At 47.0% G+C, this 24,843-nt stretch overlaps 1 protein-coding gene and 1 long non-coding RNA gene across 3 annotated transcripts in view; both read left to right on the top strand.

The window, feature by feature from the left end:
* The window catches only part of b3glcta (beta 3-glucosyltransferase a), a 78,580-nt gene that overhangs the window by 39,511 nt on the left and 14,226 nt on the right, over positions 1–24,843 (top strand). Inside the window, exons 4-9 of one of the 2 annotated variants that reach the window (XM_064302326.1) lie at positions 4,718–4,827; positions 15,601–15,677; positions 17,387–17,498; positions 21,938–22,074; positions 22,186–22,249; positions 23,617–23,748. In XM_064302326.1, the coding sequence (XP_064158396.1) occupies positions 4,718–4,827; positions 15,601–15,677; positions 17,387–17,498; positions 21,938–22,074; positions 22,186–22,249; positions 23,617–23,748 (632 nt within the window). The remainder of the gene's footprint in view (positions 1–4,717; positions 4,828–15,600; positions 15,678–17,386; positions 17,499–21,937; positions 22,075–22,185; positions 22,250–23,616; positions 23,749–24,843) is intronic. The other variant, XM_064302327.1, reaches the window with a different exon arrangement.
* On the top strand, positions 19,572–19,985 carry LOC135236127 (uncharacterized). Its single transcript, XR_010324514.1, has 2 exons — positions 19,572–19,792; positions 19,876–19,985. It is a non-coding gene; the product is annotated as an uncharacterized LOC135236127 (long non-coding RNA).

The raw sequence follows: 24,843 nt of genomic DNA, 5'->3' as shown, positions 1-24,843 counted from the left end.
ACCAAGACACACACAGGCGCGCACACACACAGACACACATTCAAGAGTACCCTCACACACACACAGGCGCGCACACACACAGACACACATTCAAGAGTACCCTCATACACACACAGGCACTCACATTCAAACGCACGCACATACACAGTGTACCCTTACATATACACATGCTTGCACACGGACACACTTGCACGTACACACACACATGCACACAGACACTCGCATGTACACGCACATGCACACATATACACACACACACTTGCACACTCACACCTGAACACACCCACACATGCACCCACACACACGCACATACAGTGCCCACACACACAGAATACCCTCATACACATGCACACACACACACACACACACACACACACGCACACACATACACACACATACACCTTTACACACACACACACACACAGTGCCCTCACACACACACACACGCACACACAGTGCCCTCACACACACACAACCACACACACACACACACACACACACACGGATTCCGGGGTAGGACACTTGGAGGTGATGTGGGGCTCAGAGCAGCAGCTGAGAGGCTGGTTCTCCCTCCCCGAGCCCCTCTCTCAGCGCGGCGTGCTGGAGACGGACACGCTGAGATTTACAGGGGTGAGAATCCTTCACTCCTTTTTGGGGGGGGGGGAGGATGGGCGGGCGTGACTCGGAGCTGCCAGCGCTAAATGAGAAAGAGATGACAGTGATACAGTGTCTCCGCTCGACCCCCCTGTTAATATCAGCCCCCCCCATGGGAGCGGGTTCTAGAGCCGCAATGGAGGCGTGCCTGTGTCAGCGTCTTTCCTCTCCTCTTCTCCCTCTGTCCCTCATCTCCTTTCTCTCTCTCTTTCCTCTCTCGGTCTTTCTCTTGTTCTCTCCCTCTGCCTCGCTCCCTTTTCCCTCCCCACCACTGTTCCCTGAGGAAGCATATGAGTCGGTCGTCAGTTGCGCTGATTTGTTTGTGTTTTGAAAAGTGGCAGTAAATTCCTCAGCACAATTGTGGGGAAAGAAAAGGCTTTATAGTTAAAAATAAAACAAAACAATCGCTGTCGGTAATATTTATGATACGTGATGCTCTCTTTATGATTAACGCTTGTGCAAACGCATAAACAGATAATTAAAATGTCCCAGAGTAGAGACCCCGTAAAGCCCTTTTCGTCTTTGTGCTCACCATTGTGTGAATGAGTGCATATCTAATGTAGGCTTTTTACCCGGGACAGACGGGCCTCGCCGTCTGCCGTGAAGGTTGTCGGACGCGGCTCGCGGCGAAGTCCGCGCGCGCTTCTCGCTCTCTTCTCTCCTCTCGTCTGCACCGTTTCAAAGTCGGAGATTCTTGCTGGCTCCGAAAAGGGCAGCATCGTGAGAGAGCGCACACACGGCCTGAAACTTCAGGAGATTGCTGGAAACATTAAAGGTTATGGGATTTTAATGAGCGGGGGTAATTACCTAGCGCCGGAGCGACGTGACGAAGGCGCTGTAAACGACTTCCTGTGCTCCGGGAGCCGGGTCGTTCTCCCAGCCTCGGAAACGACGCAGCGCCTCGGCGCTTCGGTAAAACGGAGCCGGCCTCGATAACTCATTAACTCGCCCGCTTCTGAGTCTGCACAGTCGGGGCGGCGCTCGGCTCCACCCGAGAGACGTTTAGGCCGACCCCCCCCCCACTCCCCCCCCACCAGTCGCCGCCGCGGACACGTGTGGGCTGCGGCCTGGCTGCGCTCGCTGTCACACCTGTGCTAACGCGCTCCAGTGCGGCCTGGTGCGCTCGCTGTCACACCGGTGCTAACGCGCTCCAGCAGTGCGGCCTGGTGCGCTCGCTGTCACACCTGTGCTAACGTGCTCCAGTGCGGCCTGGTGCGCTCGCTGTCACACCTGTGCTAACGCGCTCCAGTGCGGCCTGGTGCGCTCGCTGTCACACCTGTGCTAACGTGCTCCAGTGCGGCCTGGTGCGCTCGCTGTCACACCTGTGCTAACGTGCTCCAGCAGTGCAGCCTGGTGCGCTCGCTGTCACACCTGTGCTAACGCGCTCCAGATGTCCAAAGGGCGCGCTGCTCCGAATGAGCCCCGGGTTCCGGTGATAATGACACTCGTAACGAGTCGCTAACAGAGAGGAGGAGGCGGGCTAGCCCCAGAGTAATGGGGGTGCTTATAAAATGGCTTTTATGGAGCTTCCGTGCCAAGCCTACTGACTGCTCCGTACCGCGTAGCCAGCCAACGGAGTGATGGAGACGCTCACTGATATTTGCAGTTATCTTTTGCCGGTTCTTTGCTAGGCTGGCTGGGTGTCTTGTCACAGGTGATGAAACATGGCATATTGAGAATCCGTATGTTCGCCATTGACAAATAAAGTCATGGTTTTAACCCCGGTCAGCTTTAATCTTCATTAACGGTTATATTACTAATTTCTTATTATTTTTTTATCCAGGTGAGTCCCATTGAGAAAAATATTATTATTATTATTATTATTATTATTATTTTCCAAGGAACCCAAGAAAGTAGTCTAAATTAATATTTGCTATAAAAGAATTTTGTGTTTTTTTTTTTTTTTCTAAGTACAGTATTCTGTTTACTGCAGGATGTTTCTGTAGTTGTACCTGAACAGGAGCTCCATGCCTTTCTGCTGGAAGTCCGAGTGAAACAATACGAGACACTGAGAAACCGTTTGGAGGAAGAAGCGGGTTTTTACTGGCTGTCAGATTTCTGGGCAGCGGTGTGCCGATTGTTCTGTATTGGACCCGCACTGGGTCAGCGCTGACTGACCCACTCACCCAGGAAAGGGGAGGTAGGGAGGGGAGGATTCGGTCTGCAGGCCACTCTGCAGCAACAGCAGCTGCTCTGGCCAATCAGGAACGTGCATTCCGACCGCGATGCCAGCCGTGTAGATTGTGCGGTCACCCAGAGCGGTGACCGGACGATGTTCCTGGCAGCGTGTGCCCCCCCCCCGCCCCCCTTACCGCCCTCATCCAGTGGGACTTGCATTATTTTATTTACCGAAGCAGTTCAGGTGAAGTATCTCGCCTGGGAATCGAACCGACAGCTTTGGCGTCGTAGTGCCAGTTTCCCTGAGCGCTGTGCCACAGTTCCAGCCGGGTGTCTGTCACAGCGATGCAACAGGCGTGCGGTCCTGACAGGCCGTTCTAAATTCAGGAATGCAAAAAAAAAAACGCGAAAGACAAAACGTGCCAAAAATGGAAAGCGATATGGAGATGTGGTCTGTACCGATGCTGCAGTCTGTCTCACTGATTCTGTCTCTTAAGGGCGCTGTCATCTGTCCTGCGTTTCTGATTTCGTACGCAAGGAAGGTTGCTCTTCGCTTCCCCGCCCTGAGTGTCAGATCTGAATGGGTGGCTCTGCTCTGTGGAGGATGGTGTCATCCAGGGTCTCTGCGCTTAAGATCTGCGGGACGCTGAGCGCATTTCGGCTCCGTGCGCTTCTCTGCGGGGCCTGATTATCATATCCGACTGCCGACTTTCACCCCGCCTTCCAGACTTAAACGCTGTCCTCTAGCTCTACCTCTCCCTCTCTCTGTATCTGTCTCTCCCTCTCTCTGTCTCTGCCTCTCCCTCTCTCTGTCTCTACCTCTCCCTCTCTCTGTCTCTACCTCTCCCTCTCTCTGTCTCTACCTCTCCCTCTCTCTGTCTCTGCCTCTCCCTCTCTCTGTCTCTGCCTCTCCCTCTCTCTGTCTCTGCCTCTCCCTCTCTCTGTCTCTGCCTCTCCCTCCCTCTGTCTCTGCCTCTCCCTCTCTCTGTCTCTACCTCTCCCTCTCTCTGTCTTTACCTCTCCCTCTCTCTGTCTCTACCTCTCCCTCTCTCTGTCTCTACCTCTCCCTCTCTCTGTCTCTGCCTCTCCCTCTCTCTGTCTCTACCTCTCCCTCTCTCTGTCTCTGCCTCTCCCTCTCTCTGTCTCTACCTCTCCCTCTCTCTGTCTCTACCTCTCCCTCTCTCTGTCTCTGCCTCTCCCTCTCTCTGTCTCTACCTCTCCCTCTCTCTGTCTCTACCTCTCCCTCTCTCTGTCTCTGCCTCTCCCTCTCTCTGTCTCTACCTCTCCCTCTCTCACTTTTGCAGTCCCCAGCAGTCTTACAGAACTGTAATTAACAAATTAATGAAGGTTATATTACAGACCTGAGGCATTTTGAGGTGTGTGTGTGCGTGTGCGTGTGTGTGTGTGCTCACCGACTAATTGTCTTCCTGTCTTTTTCTCTTCCCTTAAGGATGATTATGTCCTGTTACACGTCTTGCCATAATTAGAAGATGTATTTGACGGGTTGCTCTGTTGTTTTGTTAAATCCAAGTCACTGCTCTGGCAAAGTGCCAGACTTAAATGCTGTATCTCCCTCTCTCCCCCTCTCTCCTCTCTGTCTCTCTCTCCTCCTCTCCTCTCTGTCCCTCTCCTCCTCTCTCTCTTCTCTCTGTCCCCCTCTCCTCTCTGTCCCCCTCTCTCTCTCCCTCTCTCCCCCCATCCTCTCTGTCCCCTTCTCTCTCTCCCTCTATACCCTTTCCTATCTCTCACCCTCTCTCCTCTCTGTTCCCCTATCTCCCTCTTTCTCTTCCTTTTCTATCCCTTTCTCTCTCTCTCTCTCCCTCTCTTTCTCTCTCTCTCCCTCTCTCTGTCTCCTCTCTCTCTCACCCTCACTCCTCTCTGTCCCTCTCCCTCTCTCTCTCTCTCTCTCTCTCTCTCTCTCCCTCTCTCTCTCTCTCTCTCTCAGACCTGAGTGAGGTCGTGTTTGTTATCCAGAGTCAGAAGAACTCCTTCCATGTGCAGCGGGCGGAGGCACGCAGGAGCGAGCTGCTTCTGCAGGCTGCGGATCTCACACAGGTACCCCCCCCACTCCCGCCCACCTTGACCCCGTGCGCAGCAGGAACTCCCTAATCAGGTCCGACAGCGGGCGCTTCCTCTGGGCAGAGAACGCTCGGGCGCCGCGGTCTCTGCATTTTATCCTCTTTTATTCTCTCTGATCCTGGCAACAAGACTTTTTAGCAGACTCCTCTCGTGGAGTCAGCCACAGAAGTGTTAATAGGCCTTTTGTGCCAAGGTGTTGCTGCTTCTTTGGAAAGCAAACCCACAGATGTTGCAGAATCGCTCTGCACGAAACGCATGCGGGGGGGTCAAGTGTGTCACACAGTCTTAAAAAATAAAAAAATAAAATAAAAGTTGTTTGCTTTGCGCACTTTATTTTAATATTGCATATTTATCCCCTTGCTCCTGGGCCTGTAATTTGTGAAGCCTGCTCAAGTGTGCACTCTTTTTTTTTATTTTATTGCTTTGCTTTGTGGCTGACAGGCTCCCAGCGGAGGGAGCGGACCACTGACTGCTGACACAGACAGCATTTCCCCCCACATAACAGATTTGCCTTTGTTGTGAGGTCGTCAGGCACGCAGGCCACTGTTCATTCTTCAGTGCGCAGACAAGCTTAGGTGACGGATGCCTTCTGCCAGGTTCACAGGCTGCCGCAGTGATTATATGCAGACTGTTATTCTCTGTTTTTTTTGCTTACAAGAGATATATTCCAGAATTAATAGTAGTTATAATAATAATAATAACGATGACGATGTTCATAATTAGAATCATAATCATGATTGTAATAATAATAATTTTAAAATGGCAAATAAGCAAATATCTTCTGTTTTTCTATTTTTATGATTCTGTTTCAAAGGCTTTTAAACTGTAAGAAGTGTTTTATGTATTTATTATATATATATATTACTGCTAGGATAGTCATACGTTGGTGAAAATTAAACTTCTCTGTTCCATCAGCGCTTATCACCGTGAAAAAAATTGGTGCAGTACTGCCCGTTGTCACAAGGTGGCAGAATTGCTCTGAAATAAGGGTAAACGCATACAGAGTGGGACTTTTCAGCAGCCCTTACTGAAGCCAAGTCCCCGGGCTTGTCGTGTGTGGGAATGGTTGATGAAGACCTTGCGAGATTGTCAATAGCCTACTGGCGATCTTTGTAGAGGGATACTTTTGGTTATAGTCTCATTGCTGAAGTAGTTATCTTATCAAGCCTGCGCTTTTAATCTGTATCTCGGGTGTTTACGTTTCAGGATCAGACTGCTTTCATTAAAAGGGACATTGCTCTGATACATCTCTGTCTGTTTATCGGGTTTCTGCTGACGGCAGACGCGCTTTCTGCCTTCGTCTTACCGCCGCGCTCGTTACACACTTCGCTCTTCGCCGAACGGCCTTGCTCTACCTTGTTCGATCGTGTCACAGTCGCTCGATAACTCCGTAATATACCGTGAGTGCAGCCCTTTCATTAGTTTTATAATCACCATTATGAATGATGTTCAGTTTTCTTAGAGAATTAGGACGAAGTGCTTATATTTCCAATACTGAACGTGATAATTTACGCTATAGCTATCGTCTCTACCCTTGCGTGTCGCACCGCTGGCTAAAACGACACGCAGAGAGAGGCGGATGGCACAGAACCACAGATTTATCTTGCGGTACCTAAGATAATGGTTCGGTTTCCCTGATTAAGCTAAATGTTGGCCCCCAAAGGTCAGGGGTCTGATTAGTTCTCCGTTCTGTTTCAATGCGTCAGGGCTCTCCCGAGGCAGCCTATTAGAGGTAAATTAGCCCACTGCGGGTGGAGAGGGAGAGGGAGAGGGAGAGGGAGAGAGAGAGAGAGGGAGAGAGAGGGAGAGAGAGGGAGAGAGAGAGGGAGAGAGAGAGAGAAGAAGAGAGAAGAGAGGAGAGAGAGAGAGGAGAAGAAGAAAAGAGAGGAGAGAGAGAGAGAGAGAGAGATTGTGTCGCCGGGACCAGCGACTCTGTAACACGCCCTTTGTGCGCTGGTCAGTGGGGTGAAAACAAGCCGCTCCCGTGTCCAAATTCAAAGGGCCTTGTTGCTAAGGATCGGCCTTAAATTGCAGATGTCTGTCACTGTGGTCCCTGGCCTGCGTCTGTCTGCTAGCCTCAGCTGGGCCAGGCGGGTTGATGCACGTGTTTCTGTGGCAGCGGCGTCAGACTCCATTCCTGTATTGATTGGAAGGAAATCACAAATACCTGCAGCCACTTGTCTTCCAGGACTCCAGGAGTTTGACCGCCCTGTTCCACCCCCCGTTTCTCCAAAAATTATTCAAATTAAAGGCTTTGAACAGGTTTTAACAGATTTGTTGTGTTTTGTTTTTCTTTTCCCCCGGCCTTCCCGCTGTGGATAAACTTACACAGTCAATAGCTGAGTAACTGATCCGCCTTTGGCAAGACTTTAATGATCTGAGTTTGTTTGCTTTACCAGTTGTAAGCCTGAGGCTTTAAAAACATTAAATACCCTATCGATACGTTCCTCTGTCTAGCCTCGAGCACACACAAATTCACAATGAAAAATGAACGCACAAAGTTTGTGTTGCGATCCAAGAAATTATCTGAAATTTTCCTTTTTCTTTTAAGAAAACTTATACATAGCATTCAAGTGTATAATCTTGTTCTCTAGGTTATTTGTCAGTTGTTTGGTCTTTCACATAGAAACTGTTGTCTATAAGTGTGTGACCGCAGTGTCTGCTGGGTTTTGGAGTGTTTTTGGCGCACACAAGTCATTTATTGGCTCAAAGCCTTAATTAGCAGCTAAAAGGAAAACATAAAAACCCAAAGACACTGCAGTCCCTCTTGGGATTCAGTTTGACACCTGTGCTCTAATGCGATCATTCATAATAGCGGTTTCATTTCTGTGTTGCATTGCTGCTCTGGTAAAATATTTCTATGATAGCTGTTGCATTTCTGTGTCGCATTGCTCTCTGGTATGGAATTTATAATACATGTTGCATTGCTGCTGTTGCCCCATAATGCTTTTAATAATAATAGTATCATTGGACCGTGGCTGCTGTCTCTGCGTATCCCAACAGAGTATCTGTGTTTTAAGAAAGCCCAAATGTTCCATCCTTGTTTACACGTGCGTATTTCAAAAATAATTAGCGTCACTGGAGTGTGAAATGAACCCATATGAAATGCCCTTAATACACAAAAATGTTAGTGTTACTTTAGAGGTCGTGGAAACAGGGGTGACACAAAAAAGGCCCAAAGATGGCATCGCAGTCTTTTGACGTGAAAATGTTTCTCTTATGACTTCGTAATTCTGGGATAAATTCTCTTATTTTCCATTCGTGGAAATGAGAGCTCCTTTATGCATTTTTCCCAAAGTTAAAAATAAAAAAAATAATAAAAGACCTCATCTCCCAACTAAAACGTGATAGAAAAGAATTATGAAGTGGCTCTCAAACGCTTCCGTCATGAAAGGAGTTATTTTATCTTATTATTTTCTTTTATTTCGTGAGGGTTTCCGCTGGCGTTCTATCAGGCACTTTATCACGAGCTGTGAGAGCTTTGCTTTTTTTTACGCACCGCGTCGAATAATCTGCCGTCTTTGATATTTGAGAATGAAAGATGGATGAACAGAGTGTTTCTGTGTGCGCTGGGGTTATTTATTGTACAGATACCGCGGCGTGGAGTGCCATTCTGATATCAGGCAGTGTTGAATACTGTTCACTTCATACTTTTAATTTTTTTTTAAATATCTATTTTTGGCATGTTTACTGAGGCGTTTATCATTATTATAAATCGTACACTTTGTCACAAAATTCCATCGGACAAAACTGTCTCTGTTCTGTTCGCGACATTGGCGTGTGTTGGAGATGAATGTAGGAGCCATTCTTGCGGGTGTGTAGTTGCGGCTGTAGTACTGTGGTTTCTTCCCACAACACGCTGTTACCTGGAGACCAGGAAGTGAGGTCCCGCTCCTCAGCGCCCCTGATTAATATACTCATCTTCGGACTTTATTATTTTCTTTCACCAGCTATAGCCTAATAGCCCCGGCCATAATCCTCCATCCGTTATGATTATTTGACCACTGGTTTCCACATTATCTTCCTATCAGGTTAAATTTTAACTGCTGGCCCCCAGCCGGCTGTTCCTCTGAGCAGTGTTCTGCCAGAGGCTGCTTTCCACTGGGGAGTTTTTTTCATCAGTTGCCTGAGTGGGTTTTTATACCTCACTTGGCTGTGTTTTTTTTGTTTTGTTTTGTTTTTTGGGTGGAGTGTTCATCTTCCCTCGTTTTTCTCATTTTCCTATTTTCCTGTAAAGGGTTTTTTTTTTTTGGTAAAGCTTCTCTGCTCTGTGGAAAGTGCTTTAGCAATAAAAATAAAAAAATAATAAAAAAAGGAAGGGAATTGAATTAATCCTGATTTGTGGATGCTGCTGTTCTGCTTCAGGCTGGCTGATGTTATGCAGTGTGTCAGGGGTAGAGACTGTAGAGCATGGGACTTAATGCCCTCAACCCTCTCTCTCTCTCTCTCTCTCTCTCTCTCTCTCTTTCTCACTCTCTCTGTCCTCTCTCCCTCTCTCCCTCCCCCCTCTCCCCCCTGCACTCTCTTTCTCTATATCCCTCTCTCTTTATCCCCTCCCCTCTCCTGGTGCCATTTCTTCTTCTTCTCCCATCTAGCGCTTCCTGTTATCGGCTTTGCTGGCCTTCACATGCCACCTGTTTTCTGTGTGATGAATTCGAGGGTCTGCTGAAGGACATAGTTCACACACCCATGTAATGAGAAACCTATTAGCTCCCCTGCTCTTAAATCCACCGGGGGTGACTGCTAGTGTTGGCCTTGCTCTTCCTTCTGGGGATGTACTCTGCTTTCAAAGGGCAGGGCTCTCTGGCTGTTGTCTGGAAAACGGGAGAAAGAGAAAATGATCGGTAGTCTTAACAGTCTCTGGAAACCTGTGTAACCAACTGAACCTTAAAATTAATTTCAAGAGATTCTGGGGAGGGGGGAGGGGGCGGGGGGGGCGGGGGAGGGGGGTGTGATCAATAAGCATTTAAAGTGAGGTTCGGGATTTTGAATGCAAACCGGTGCCCTTTTTACAAAGTTGGCCTGAGAGAGTTTCCTGTTCTCCGTTCATCTCGATGCCTTCCAGGGGTTTTATGTTCTCAGAGAAGTGTCCTGGGGTTTCCTTTCAGAGACGGACCCTGTGTGCGGTCACCTTATGTTCCAGCCCCGGCGAACTTAAACACACTGCAGTGCGTACGTTTCGTAGTCCTCCAGTGCAGCAAGGGCTCAAACCAGATCTGCTGGCCCAATTATGGGTTATTTGCTGTAATTAATCATCTTTGGTACAATCAATAAGACTTTTATCACTGCTAATGGAGAATCACGGAAGCTGATGTAGCAGTGTTGATGTTCCTAGGAAGCAATTGGCGAAATTAATTAGGCAGGAAAAACACTGCATTTATTTCACCCTGCCTCTTAAAGTACATATCAACCTTCTTTTAATTAATTAACCTGCTTGGGGCGCTTTTTTGGTATAATTAAGTCTCAGTGTTTAAGATCATTATAGAGCCTAGATGACCTTAGTCATAAAACCCATTATGATTCCGTATGTTACTTCTACTTACAAATTATGAAACGCATATTTCTTTCTGCCAGAGAATGTACAGATAATTCCTCTTTATCTCTTGTAATTCCTTGGTTGCATCGGCTCGCACTGAAGGTTGGATTTCTTTTTTCCTCCTTTCATTCCTCTGTTTTGTGAAATGTTCCCCTCTAAAACTGTAGGAGACCCTCAAAATCCTAACACCATGCAGGCTTGTAGCCTAGAACTCTACACCTTGCGATGAGTCACACCCCAGCTTGTGTTACTATGTAACGGTAGGTGTACACATTCCAAAAACTCCCATATTTCACTGCGCAACCCCCCTCCCCATGAGTCCCATTATTTCTCTCATTTCTCATGCGGGGCCCAAACATGCAGTAGGTTTGGCTTGTTATATACAAATACGATCAGTTTAAGTATCAACCACTGTTCACGTTTCTTGTGATAACGAGTGAGCAGTTATAACAGTGTAATAGCAACCTTAGTCATGAATATGGGTGCATTTTACAGTGATCCACTGTCACAATTTAAGGCTCACCGAAAACCGGTTGCTGGCCAGGTTGCTGGTGAGATGGGGATTTTTAAATGTCATTAGATGACTTTACCTCTATCTTCCAGAATTTTTACTTCTTTATCCTGTAGAATATTTGCCTCTTTATACTGTTAAATCTTTACCTTTTATCCTCTAGAATCTTTACCTCTTTATCCTCAAGAATCTTTACTTTATCCCGTAAAATCTTTTCCTTTTATCCTCTAGAATCTTCACCTCTTTATGCTCTAGAATCTTTACCTCTTTATCCTGTAGAATTTTTACCTCGTTATCTTGTTGAATCTTTGTCTCTTTAAACTCCAGAATCATCCATTTGAAACGTGCCTGAGCAAAATTGTGTTCGGCAATGGAGTACAGATCGCGCTGGAACCCCCGGTTCCCCTTAATTAGCCCAATTTTAAGTCATTCATTTGATTGTATAAGTACATTTATTTTGTAATTCTAATTAATTGTATTGAGTTTGATTAAATCCTGGCATACACTACAGTATGCTGAATCCTGACCAGATTTCTGGTCAGGATTCAGCAGTTTTCAGGGTCTTAAGAAAATCCCCAATTTTTAAAATGTGATCTCTGTGCACTCCCACCTCCGACAGCCGTTTAATCTGAGACGGTCAGAGACTCAATCGCAGCTCTCCGGATCCAGTCTTAAACTAGTCTGCGACTCCTGTGAGAATATCAAACTGCTTTGATTTTATCGCCTGTCTTTAGGTGTGGCTCATGTAGTGTGTGACCCTCCTGTGGCCATAGCCTGTGACTACACGTGTAGTGTTATCGTTCCTAGGATGGAAATACCCATGATTTTTTGTATAGTCATTAAATGTTGAATGCTCTCAATTGTTTGGTTATTGATCAGATTTTGAAAGTTGTGTAGTGTACGCAAGGCATAAGCTGCTCATCTGTGCTAGAGCATGTCCTTCCCACATATCATTCTGAGAAACTTAGAACTGAGATTGGTTAAAAAAAAATTTTTTTTAGAAGATGGCCATGCAAGTATGATGTGTGCCATCCCAATAGCGTACATGAAAATAGATCACTACAAGTCGAATACAGAAGCCAGGGTCTGTTCATCTCTCAGTTTGTCTTTTATCACTTAGATGTTGGCAGAATAGACCCTTACAAGGAAACCAGTCTCTTTTTTTTAAAGTTATTTAATCCCTTCAAGAACCTGATACTGCTGCTGAGGAGAGGTGTATGGAGGTTGAGAAAGTTCATAGCAGTGGAGTATCAGCCTCTGTACGCTTGACAGCAGTGCGCAGAATGCAGTTAGTCTCCCTGTAACTTTACGTGCCGGGGGCGATGAACGACCGGATCCTGTATGAATTGACATTATATGCAGCCTTCGGCATTTTGTTCTCTTTTCGCTTCTCCTGGAGCGCTCTCTGTTTAAGATTTGGTACGTTCAAGGAAATGCGGCCTGCAGCTCTGCGTAGTGACATTGACAAGAGCTCAGAAACCGAGACATTTATACTAATGCTTATTGAAAGCAGAACCTGAGGATTAACGAGGATTCATTTTTGAAATGGGATATTGATTTTTAGTGGCATGTCGTGGTATTTTTTTTTTTTTTGTTTGTTTGTTTTATTTTGTTTTGTTTTAATGTTGCTAGCCCCTGAAAGGGGTTGATTTTCCTAAGCGATCATTTGGAAAAATGTTGCATTAAAATTGTATGACCTCATTCCCAGCCTGCCCTCTTTGTTGTTGTTGCTGTTGTTGTTCCTTCTGAAAGTGATCAGTCCTGAATAAATGAATGAGCCATGAGTTCTGAGTAATGTATTCTGAGCAGAGCTGGTCTCGCGCAGACGCGTCTGGAACTACGACAAAAAGAAAGCTGTTAGCAGCACTACTGACGGTAGCATGATGTAGGTTAACTTCCCCCCCCCAAAAAAAAAAAACTGAAAATACAAACAAGTGGTTGCTGAAGTACTTGAGCTGATTTTTGAGTCCCCAGAAAAGTACTCTCCCTAGCGTTGTAGATGAGGATGAGATAACGTACGATCGCTGCATTGTATATTAAAGGGTTTGTTCATTCATTCAGAAAAGCGCACAGTTTTTCATCTTTTGGCATAATTCAGGCGGGAAAAACATCTCTGTCAGACTGGGCCCAACCCGCGCTGAGACTCAGAGACTTGCTCGAGACGAGGGGCTGACACCTGTCAGTCATCCCAGGCGTGGTCGTCCCCCTGCCGTGTTGTGATCGCTTCGTGCTGCTGATGAATAGGGTGGCCGCTCCGAGATTAAAAATGCGCCTTCCCTTGTCTCTGAGAACGCTGGGCGCTGGCTCACCCTCATCTTCCTCAGGGTCAGCAGGCAATCAGCGCTTCGCCGCAATCCCCCCCACCCTCCCACCCCCACCCCAAACGCAAGGGGGTCGGCTTTCACCGTGTCCCCAAGCTGAATTCACTAGATGGCAAGAAGGAATGTTTTCTCTCAAACATGCTAAAAAGAATTAATCAACTTGTTTCTTTGTCTTGGCTCTACAAAAAGCATTTTCCATTTTCTGCCTCTCATTTATTTATTTATTTATCCCAGATTTTGTTTTTGTGTGTGTGTGTGAGAGAGAGAGAGAGAGAGGGAGAGAAAACAGATCTATACACATAAGGTGCTCAGCTATTTACAGTGTATTTCAGGTGCCTATCTGTCTCATAATCTTGATATACACTCCCCGGCCACTTTATTAGGTACACCTGTTCAACTGCTCGTTAACGCAAATATCTAATCAGCCAATCACGTGGCAGCAACTCAGTTCATTTAGGCATGTAGACATGGTCAAGATGCTCTGCTGAAGTTCAAACCAAGCATCAGAACTGGGAAGAAAGGTGATTTAAGTGACTTTGAACGTGGCACGGTTGTTGGTTCCAGACGGGCAAGCCACCAACAAACAAAAAAATACCTACAATAAAATGTTTCTCTTCGACCCACACCACAGTAATGACTTCATTCAGGGTTCAAACTACACCCCGGCCTTCGGGGGGCTAAAGTATTGTAAGCTAAGTAGTTGTAGCTAAAGCAAAGCACTGTCAGCAGAGTAGTTAGCTAAAGCAAGTGAACTGTCGTGTGCTAGCAAGTGAGACCCCTGTAATTCAGACTCTGACTTTGCTGAGTTGTCCAGTGGAAAGATGGAGAGCATTCAGGGCTGAATGGGGCACCACCTTTGTTGCGGTTCACTGTCTGTTGCTTTCAGTTACCGGTGCTGTGATTGTTACATCAGCATTAGAATGTTCAGTTAAGAACATTCTAATCTCGTATTTGCGATCTCACACACCTTACAGGGTTTGAATCCGGGATCAGCTCTAATGACACAACCGTTGGCTAACTTCCTTTTAAGTCCGTGTCTGCCCTTCGCTGTAAACATTCTGTTCCTCCTTAAGATCGGAATTTGAGTTTGCTGTGCTTTGCGTAATTCACCCAACTTTCATTCACGAATCTTATCATTTTTCATCTGTGTGACATTTGAAATGCCGCAGCTTTGCCGGCACTCTGGGAGAAAGGGAACAGGATGGAGATTACCTTTCTTAAACTTTTTTTATTTCCCTGATTTCATTTCAGTAAATCCCATTGAGCTGGGGCCCGCTCTCTCTCAGATAAAACAAACAAAAAAAACAACAAAAAAAAACAATATCTTAGATAGCTCAGATGTAGCGACCTTATTATATTGTCTTTGCTCAATACACACGTGGACACCTGCTGGACTCCTTCCCTGTTTACCCAGAGCGTGCCCGCGGTGTGTGCACAGTTTAATGTGGCCCTCGTGAAAATGATGCCCCTAATGCAGCACTGATGCCAAACACCTCTGAGCGAGAAGAACCTGCGGAGTCAGTGCGGTCATTATATCGCGTTTCTTTTCGCACGCTCATTGTGGTTAGCTTGGGCCCCAGGCCCCCCCCCCCGCCCCACACACAGAGCCCCATTAAAAAAATATGGGCCCCATTCCACTCGTTCGCTGGCATTGGTGGTGTTTTAGGCACCATCTGGTCAGGGCCGGGACACCGCCCGGCTTGGCCTCTGTAGGATTGTCCCATCGCGTCTCTTCAGCCCGGCTCCGTGCAGCAACGGGGTCGGCGTGAGCAGTCTGTCTGAGTGACCGGGGGCCTACTGAGCGGGTCGGTTAGCGTCTCCCCCCCCCCCCCCTGCGTTCAGGAAGTGCTCACAGCGAATAACCGCCCGTCCCAGAGATCCCTCTGAAATCCGGCCTCATTTACAGTTTCCCGTTACGTGTCACTTGAACGAGAGGGTTCGGTTTCCCTCCTTGAAAGCCTGTTTCTATGGCAACAACCTTCACGGGCTAAGCTAAGGGGTTCCCGTAATATATATAAAATGCCAGGAAAAAAATTCAGAATAAAGGAATAATATGCAGTCTTTTCTGCTTCTTCCCGTCCTGGTGTGGGTTGGAAAACAATAACTTGCCAGAAATGAAGGTTTTTTTTATTTGTTGCTGTTGCAATAACTTACCACTGCCTTCATCTGTTTTCAAAGATTTGCCAGTGTACATTTAACAGAAACTTGGTGTGCCTCAGCGCTAAAGCTGTGATATCATGATTTTTAAAGATCAGATAAACTGACACTTGTGTCCTGCATGTGAGTCTGTTCCAGCAATATCTTACCTTAAGGTTGGAGAATAATTCTGAAGCTGAAGTGTTTTTTTAACCTTGTAAGAACGGTGGTTTTGTCTCTTGCAGAAGCCTCCTGCTGTACTGCTCCTGCACAGCCTGTCAGACAATGAAGGAGACTGGAGCATTCTCCCCTTACTGCCTTAGTAAGTACACTAGCACTGCCACTTCTATAACACTGGAGCACCTTACTTCCTTATTAAGTACACTAACACTGCCACATCTATGAGACTGGAGCATTCTCCCCTTACTGCCTTATTAAGTACACTAACACTGCCACATCTATGAGACTGGAGCATTCTCCCCTTACTTCCTTATTAAGTCCACTAACACTGCCACATCTATAAGACTGGAGAATTCTCCCCTTACTGCCTTAGTAAGTACACACGCAATACCACATACGGAACTACCGTCTCACACACACACACACACACACACACAGACTACACACCACACACACACTACACGCCCCACACACACATACTAGATCCCCACACTAAACACACACTACACGCCCCACACACATACATGTACATGCAGGTATGCATACAGTGTACTCCAGATTTAAGTTGCGGATGAGATGAAGCCATTATTGCCATGTTCACTGAATGTGTACGTGTTCACCTGTTCATGTGTGCAGTTCAGTTTCATAGTCAGTACAGGCTGAGTGATCAAATAATTCCAAAATACACAGGACATTGATGTTTCTCTGGACATCAAAAGAAAAACTCCAGATAAAAAGTAAAGTTTCGAGGAAATGGATCAAGGCCTTACGCGGACAATTGAGAATTCAATGCTCTGACTCTGACACTCTTGCAGTGGGAAAAAACACTGATTTCCCATTAGAGCCAAGAAAAAAAAGGATGTTTTTTTTTTTTTTTTTTTTTTTAATGATTGGCTCAATGATCACTTAAACACACCAAGGGGGCTTGCTAAGCGCAGCATTAGGAAATTACTGTGCGTTTCGTAAGAGTCTGCACATGCTGAAGTTCCTCAATTTAGCGGGGTATTAATTATGTAAATGAAGAAAGAGACCGACCATAAGTATAAAAATCTCTCAACGGCCATCAAAGTGTGTTTCTTCGTGCAGGCCGACTCTGGATTCGGGGGTTGGCGGGAGTCGGCACCGTCACCTTTAGGCGTCCTGAGCATGTCGCGCTAACGAGATTAGCTCTGACAAGCAGCAAAAAAAAAAGCATGTGCCTCAATGAGATCGTTCATTGTATGATTGTATTGGCTGCTCGCTATTTATAGCGTGTTTTTCTTTCTGCGCTAGCGTAACGACCAGCCTTCCCTTTAGCCCGTCTCCGTCTCTTGGAAAGTAAACAGCCGTTCTTCAGTATGAACAAGATGCCCTTTTTTTTTTTTTACAAAATCCTGAGTGTTTTCCTTCTCTGTCTGGGATCGCGAACAGCCCACGCATTCACAGGGCGAGCGCGCGCTGGATGTCGGCTACGCTCGTCGTGCCCGTTGGATAACGATGAATTGGTGGAACACGGCCACGGTCATTTGCCCGAAAAGCACATTTCGATGTTTATGCAGTGTTGTGCAACTAGAGAAGTCTTTGCTGGTATTCCTACATGAGCGTAGATGTCGTTAACATAAGTGTATAAAATTGTGACTGCTGTTCTGCATATGAGTGTAATGCCTATGAAATCAAATACCCTGTACGCATGGAAACAGAGTGCCTCAAATGCGTTCATAAAAACTGTTTGAAAGAACTTCAAGCATGTATTAAGGAATTTTTTCATCGACTAGCTATCGTTGGGGTTGAGTTGAGATGGTTGATCAAAGCTGGGCTGCGTTGGTGGGCCGCGGTAACCTTGGTAACGGTGGCTCTCTCTCCCATCCCCAGTTTCTCCGCCAACTTTGGGAAGAACTCCTCCTGGATGATGTTCCTTGAAGAGGAAACCAACGTGAAGGTTGCCAGCCTACTTCAGATGCTTCAGAGATTTGACAGGGGGAAAGTGAGTTTTTTTTTCCCCCCCCCCCCCCAAGTCTTCCTGGAATTCAGCATCATCTTATTAGCAGTTTGAAAAACACCGATGTGTGAAGTCTGAGAAAAAAAAATAATAATAATAATAAAATAACTCCCAACTCAATTTGCAGCTCAGCAGTTCCCAGACATGAGGTAGGCCTGAGAGCGAGTGCATGGGCTCTGTGGTCTGTATTACTCCCTTCCTAATGAAGGAATCTGTCCGGTGCTATAGTGTCACGTCTCATTCTCTGTGACAGGTGCTGTCCACGCTGTCCAGCGCATCATCATTTGGAGAATTGGCTGTGCCTTGTTTCGCTCGTGCCGTCGGCACAGCACAGACAGGTGTTAGTTGTTTGTGTTGTTTTCATTAAGCTGTCGTCTGCCATTTTCCCCGGCCATCCCAACTCCCAGCTCCCCTCAAGGAATTGACTAACAAGCACTCCTGCTCGCGTAGCCAATCGGCTTTAAAGAGCTCGGTGCTGAGCGCGGGCCGGCATAACCACACAAATTAGGTCCCTTCCCCGCACTTCGAATTTATCGCTCCGCGTGAATTATTAAACGCTGAAGACCGCGTCGATGTTGCCCGGGTTACTCCTCTGCGAGTCGTCCGATCGCGGAACAGCGGGGACCGCAGCGTGCAACGCTTCCTGTTTGTTTAAGAGGCTTTCAAATCGAATTAGCCGCGCGGAATCGAGCGCCCTCGCTCCATTCCACCGAACTGCGGGAAGTCGCTGTGGATAAACGCCGCCGGTTGGACACTGTTTTCTGCCACTTCAGAAACGCGCCGACAGCTTTTAATTGCTTTGCTGCGACTTCACTGAAACTGGTATTTTGCTTTTCTGGGCTTTGCTGAAATATTGGAAACTGTGATGTTCTGCCCCGAATTACAGATTTTAATTTAAGAGTAATTTGTGTCTTAATGAGATTTGAAACAAGCTCTTGGAAGGTCTTCTCATCTGTGTTTCCTTTAAACTAGTGACAGTTTAGTGAAACTGGGCTAGAATTACAAGTATCCAAATATTACCTTATGATGCCACTACAATTTTAAAATTAATTCTGTTGAGCACACCCTAGAAGTGTATGGATGTATTAATTGTATTAATTGTTTATTTTCTTAGCAGGCATTCCTACCCAGGGCAAGGGTGTATGGTGTGTGCTTTCAATTTATACAGTCAGGTATAAATCAAGGCAATTCAGGTTCAGCACCTTCGATACAACCATAGTGTCCCACCTGGGGGTGCAGGTTGGTGCCTTCTGGTTATAATCCTGTTTCTCTGACCACTGCACCACACTAGTGTTAGCTGTTAAAATTACCAACAAGCAAATGGCATACGCGTGTATTTATTTCTGTGTCGTACTCGTGTGTTTAAAGAACATTAACGTCCGATAACGTTTGGCCGACAGCCAAGCTAGCTCTCCAAGACGCTTGCTCCACACGCAGCGGCTCGGCGTTCAGACGTGTGCGTGCGTGCGTGCGTGCGTGCGTGCGTGCGTGCGTGCGAATAGAGCCACCGGCTTTCATCTTCTTCATTAGCCGGCGAAGGGCGCGGGCGCCCCGCTGGCGTTGCGATGGCTGTTCAGCGTGACTCCGGGACGGACCGACGGGGATCGTACCGCCGCGACGAGCTCAGAAAAGAAATTTAGAGAGCGCTGAATAAATAAATACATTTAACTTCCGCTTCCTCTAACCTGCTGGTGCTGCTGTGGGCCGGAAGCTTGCGTGTGAGTCCGTTCCATGTCTGTGAGAAATGAGAGCTGTGGTACCGTACCCGCCTGTCCGGTGCTGCAGACCCCAGGGGAACGTTTTCTCGCCTTTTTTCCCCGCTTCCCACGGTTCTCCTCGTTAGCCTGCTCCCCCCCCGCGCACTCGCCCACGCAGCCTCTGGGCTCTTCAGAGCCTCGCTCTGGGGGCCTCTAACGTCTCGTCGGGACATTCAAGCCGCCTCTACCTGAGCTCCCCAAAAAAAACTGGGCCCGATGAGACAGCAGGTCTCTGGACTGCCTGTGGGAGGGTTTTAATGGGAGGAGCGCAGGAATGGGGGGGGGTGAGGGTGAAAGGGGAGGGCAGATTAGCAGTTGGAGGTGATACAGGCTGAGAGAAGTGGGTAGGACTAGGACACATCTCCCACACATCACAGGGGAGGCAGTGTAGTGGGCCTTTAAGAGCCCTGGAGAGTTGTTCCCCAGAGGTTTCCTCCCCTATGTGGTAAATGGCCTTTTACAGCTTCACCCCCATTTGGGTTGTTAGATACGTTTTTCTGCAGTACATCATTTGTCCTATGTGTAGTACATCTTGAGAGAATTGTCTAGATACCCGGTGGTCAAGTTTCTTGACAGTAGCAATAACATAATTGTAACCTATGTAGTTATTACATCTTACAGAATTCAAGACCCGGTGAGCAAGATTTCATTCCGACAGCAAAACAAATTAACAAAGTTTAATGTGCATAATGAATGCATTAGCAGACAAACGTTTTTTTAAAAATACTACCTCTGGGTTTGTTTGCATGAAGAGAGAGAGTTAGCGTTATCCTCTCCTCGGTGGGTCCAGAAGCTTCTACAGTAGGCACTGGGAAAAGAAAGTGCGCCTCCTCCTGTGCCTCCTCCCGCACCTCCTCCAGTCTCTCCGCCGCGTTGTTTTCCCCAAACAGCTTTACACAGTTACCCCTCTGTCCATTAATAGCCGCCCCTAAACGCATAAACCTTACACGAGAACCAGTTTCTCCCCTCAGTCTCTGATCTCACATTCAGAACCGCGGAAGCTCTGTAAATGTAGCGGTGGCGTCGTGCTGCGTATAGATCCCTGCCTGGGTCAATGAAAGCCGTCCTCGTTCTCGTTGGGAAAACATTGTAAAAGAGCTGCAGCCTGACCACCCTTCACCAAAATGATCTGTTCAGTCAAATCTGCCACGTGTGTCACTATTGACATTTGTCTTTTTTTTACTTTATCTCTTTGTCAGATTTGATTACATTTTGGTCTGGTCTTTGAAATGTAATGGCTTCACGAAGAGGCTGGTTTTTTATCCTGTGTAATATACTGTTGTTTTGCCCTTGAGCTCATGAACTTGGGTCAGTGCACATGCATTAAATTGGTCCAGTGCATGTCCGGCTGTGTGAATGTACACGTATATGACGTGTACTATTTACGAGCTGTAAAATATGTGTATACACGATTTAATCATCACAGAAAAGGGGTTTGTTTCTTGTAAGCAATCACTCACAGCTGTTGATAATCTCTGAGACGCTTTTTTTTTAAAATGTGAAACCGTGGATCAGCCTATTGGGGGGGGGGCCACCACTGTGTCTCGGTGATCTACGCAGGAAGTCGCTGAAACGGTTTTTCTGTGTTTTATTACTCTCCACTGCCCACGGAGACCCACGGAAATGAAACGAGGCGCTGTATCCGGTGTCCCACCTACAACCGTAACCGCTGTGACCCCCCCCCCCCCCCCCCAATGCTTATGCGCGCAAACAGAAACGGCGTTGTCTGATCTGGCCTTCGGAAATAATTGATTCTGCTGACCCGCGGTTCCATGGAACAGGGACAATGTACAATCTCCCGTGCGGTGTCACGGAGTGTGGAGATAGTGGGGGGGGGGGTGTCTGATTAATGAATTATTTTGTGCTGTTCATCGCTTTGTTAATTCATTGTTTCAGAGCGGCTCGTGAACGTCTGCATAATGGCGGTGCGTTTCGTAAACGGCTGGCGTGAAATTCTCAGAGGAGTTTAAGACTTGGGCCATTTATCTTGTGGGGGGTGTCTGTGCAGTGGCTTCCATTTTAAACGATCCTTATTCTTGTGCGCACAAAGGAAATTGCACGACCAGCAAAGATAAAGTTGAGTTCTCAGCGTCCTCACGGTTTCGTCTAACTGGGCTGAACACGGAGCTGACCTCCTTTTAAGGGAGTTTGTAATTACCCTTTGGATGCAATTATGTCAGCATAATTTCTGTCGAAATGAAAGTTCATATTTTCTTTGAAAATATCCAAGATGATAAACATTCTGCATTTAAACACTTTGACTTAGAACCTGTTTTAGTGTCAGATGTTTTTGTGTTTAGAAGTAGTTAACCTTTAAGAAGTGTAAGATAAATGTGTCTGGATATGTGTTTTTCTTTTTTGTTTTTTTTTTTACACAGTACGGTGTTTTTTTTTTGTTTTTTGTATGGTTGAATTCTTCATGCGGTTGTGAAACACCTTCTGCGTGTTCGGGCCCAGAAACGAATTAAAAATAAATAAATAAATTACGAGTAATGCTAAACACAACCATGGTGGGGGTGTCATTGATGATGAACGTCTTCTGGATGTTCAAGAACAGGCTCGACGCAGTCTCGTGTGCTCCGCAGGTTCTCGCCAAACCGAAGGGTTGAAATGGGCTTGAATGCCCCCCCCCCCTCATCAGACACCCGCGTGCTTCTCTTTCCACAGGAGTGGTTCCTGGGGAAGCCGCTGTACGACAGGGAGTCCACCATCATTCACCACTACGCCTTCGCCGACAACCCCTCCGTCTTCAAGTACCCCGACTTCGCCGCAGCTTGGGCCCTGAGCATTCCGCTCGTCCGACGGTACTTCCTGTTCCGTCAGCCCCGGACTTCCTGCCACCTTGTTGTTGTTGTTTTTGTTCTGTGCTCTTTTTAATGTAGCGTCTGACGCCGTAATTTGGTTTTCCAACCCAGGCTCGCAAAGAGAGTGAGAGAGGAACAGCTCAAATCCGATTTTACCATCGACCTGAAGCACGAGGTGAGGGATTTGCTTTTATGTGAGCGTCAATGCGCTGAAACGGGATGGAGGTAATTAAGTGCGTGTGTGTGTGCGTGTGTGTTTGTGTGTGTGTGTGTGTGTGTGTTATACAGTGAATATTATGTGTTCAAAAAGTAGTTATTGTTCGCTATACGGAGTGTATTATTTTTTCATATAAATGCAAAATTGTGCATATTATGGAGTAAAAACAGTGAATGCATTAACGGCTAAATTTTAATTCTGTTTCCTTTGGTTTCTGATGAGCTGCTTATGTTTAATTATGTTTACAGATTTTCCCCAATTTGCATAAATAAATGAGCGCATCAGCTCCACTAAATTAAATTTGTAATTGTCTTTATTTGTGGTTTAATTCTGTTCCCTCCTCGTTTTCGAGTGCGCGGTTTCATTCTGGCGAAGTCCACGGAGATGCCCTTAACTCGAACACTGAAATTAATTGACACCGTATTATAAATTGGCCGTGGAATTATCACTGCAGTGGCAGGAATTAGCACTTAGTCATATGAGCAGGTAATCATGCAATTGTGATTTTTATTTTTATTTTTTTGGTTTTGTCTTCAGTGATTGTGCCGTGTGTGCAGGGGTGGTGTTTTTTTAATCAGTGTTGCAGGTCTCTGTGGAGAACACAAGCACACGCATCCTGCTGCTTTACGCTCATTTAAAAAAATGCAGCATTTCCTATTTTCTCCAAACAAGCGCCAGCATCTATTAAAGTAGTTTTTTTTGTAACCCTTTATTGTAACATTCTTTATGGCAGTTCAACAAACTACAGTAAATTCACTCTCTCAATAACCTGTACATCAGATGGACATAGAACTCACTCTTTATCTCCTCCTAAATGATCCTCCCTCTCTCTCTCTCTCTCTCTCTCTCTCTCTCGCTATCTGTCGCTCTGTCACTCTCTTGCTCTCTCTTTATCGCTCTTACGCTCTCTCTTGTTCCCTCTCTTTCACTGCTTCTCCATTCTTTTGTCACTTTTCTCCTTTTCGCATCATGTGTCTGGACCCCCGTCATTTTCCTCTGTCCGTGAGATTTATTTATTTATTTATTTTTGGTTGTGGCTTTGCTGGTTCATATCAGAAAAAAATAAGGAATGATGCATGCAGATGTATGCACGCAGCTCATGTTCATACACGTTCCTGCTTGTATCCCAGCAGTATACAGTATGTTGGGTGATGGATGGCACTGCCCTCCACTCTGGGCCTGTTGCTCCTGCCTGCTGTGTGCTGGCTGGTTGGTTTTAAATGATTATGACCTCTGACCTATGACCTCCCAGGTGATTGGTTCATCCTTGCTCTCTCTCCTGACAGGGGGTGGGGTTTAAAGTGCGTCTCTCCGCTGTGTTTCAGATCTCGCTGTACATCTGGGCCGAAGGGGCGGGGCCTCGCCTGACGGCCGTGCCTGAGCTCTGCACTGAGCTGGAGGGCTCTCCCCGCGCACGGCACTGCGTGACTACACTGAGCACCTACCTGCCCCTGTGTGTACGTACCGCTCACCCTGTCTGCTCTCCCTGTCTCCTCTCTCTCTCTCTCTCTGTGACTACCCTCAGCACCTACCTGCCCCTGTGTGTACGTACTGCTCACCCTGTCTGCTCTCCCTCCCTCCCTCTCTCTCTCTCTGTGACTACCCTCAGCACCTACCTGCCCCTGTGTGTACGTACCGCTCACCCTGTCTGCTCTCCCTGTCTCCCTCCCTCTCTCTCTCTCTCTGTGACTACCCTCAGCACCTACCTGCCCCTGTGTGTACGTACTGCTCACCCTGTCTGCTCTCCCTCCCTCCCTCTCTCTCTCTCTGTGACTACCCTCAGCACCTACCTGCCCCTGTGTGTACGTACCGCTCACCCTGTCTGCTCTCCCTCCCTCTCTCTGTGACTACACTGAGCACCTACCTGCCTCTGTGTGTACGTACTGCTCACCCTGTCTGCTCACCCTGTCTGCTCTCCCTCCCTCTCTCTGTGACTACCCTCAGCACCTACCTGCCTCTGTGTGTATGTACCGCTCACCCTGTCTCCTCTCCCTCCCTCCCTCCCTCCCTCTCTGTCTCTCTCTATCTGTGACTACCCTCAGCACCTACCTGCCCCTGTGTGTACATACCGTTCACCCTGTCTGCTCACCGTCCCTCCCTCTCTCTGTGACTACACTGAGCACCTACCTGCCCCTGTGTGTATGTACCGCTCACCCTGTCTGCTCACCCTGTCTCCTCTCTCTCTCCCTCTCTCTCTCCCTCCCTCCTTCTCTTTCTCTCTCTCCCTCTCTCTTTCTCTCTCCCTTTCCATTCCTCACCTTTCACCATCTTTCTTCCTGTCATTCTCATTTCACTCTCCCTCTCCTTCTGTTCACACATTCCCTGTCTCCCTCTCTTTGTCTCTTTATGCTCACTCACTCACTCTCTCACTCCTACAGTTTGTGACCCACTTTTACCTTTTACCCTCTTCCTTCCTCTCTTTCTCTTCAATCACTCTCTCCCTCTCCTTATGTTCACTCACTCACTCTCCTGCTCCTTCTCTTTATCACCCACTTCTCACCTTCTACCCTCTTTCTTCCTCTCCTCTTCAGTCACTCCCTCTCTCTCCTTCT

This window comes from Anguilla rostrata, chromosome 12 (genome assembly GCF_018555375.3).
Source record: "Anguilla rostrata isolate EN2019 chromosome 12, ASM1855537v3, whole genome shotgun sequence".
Lineage (NCBI taxonomy): Eukaryota > Metazoa > Chordata > Actinopteri > Anguilliformes > Anguillidae > Anguilla > Anguilla rostrata.
Note: the sequence above shows the minus strand (reverse complement) of the source record. Positions and strands in the feature narration are given on the sequence as shown.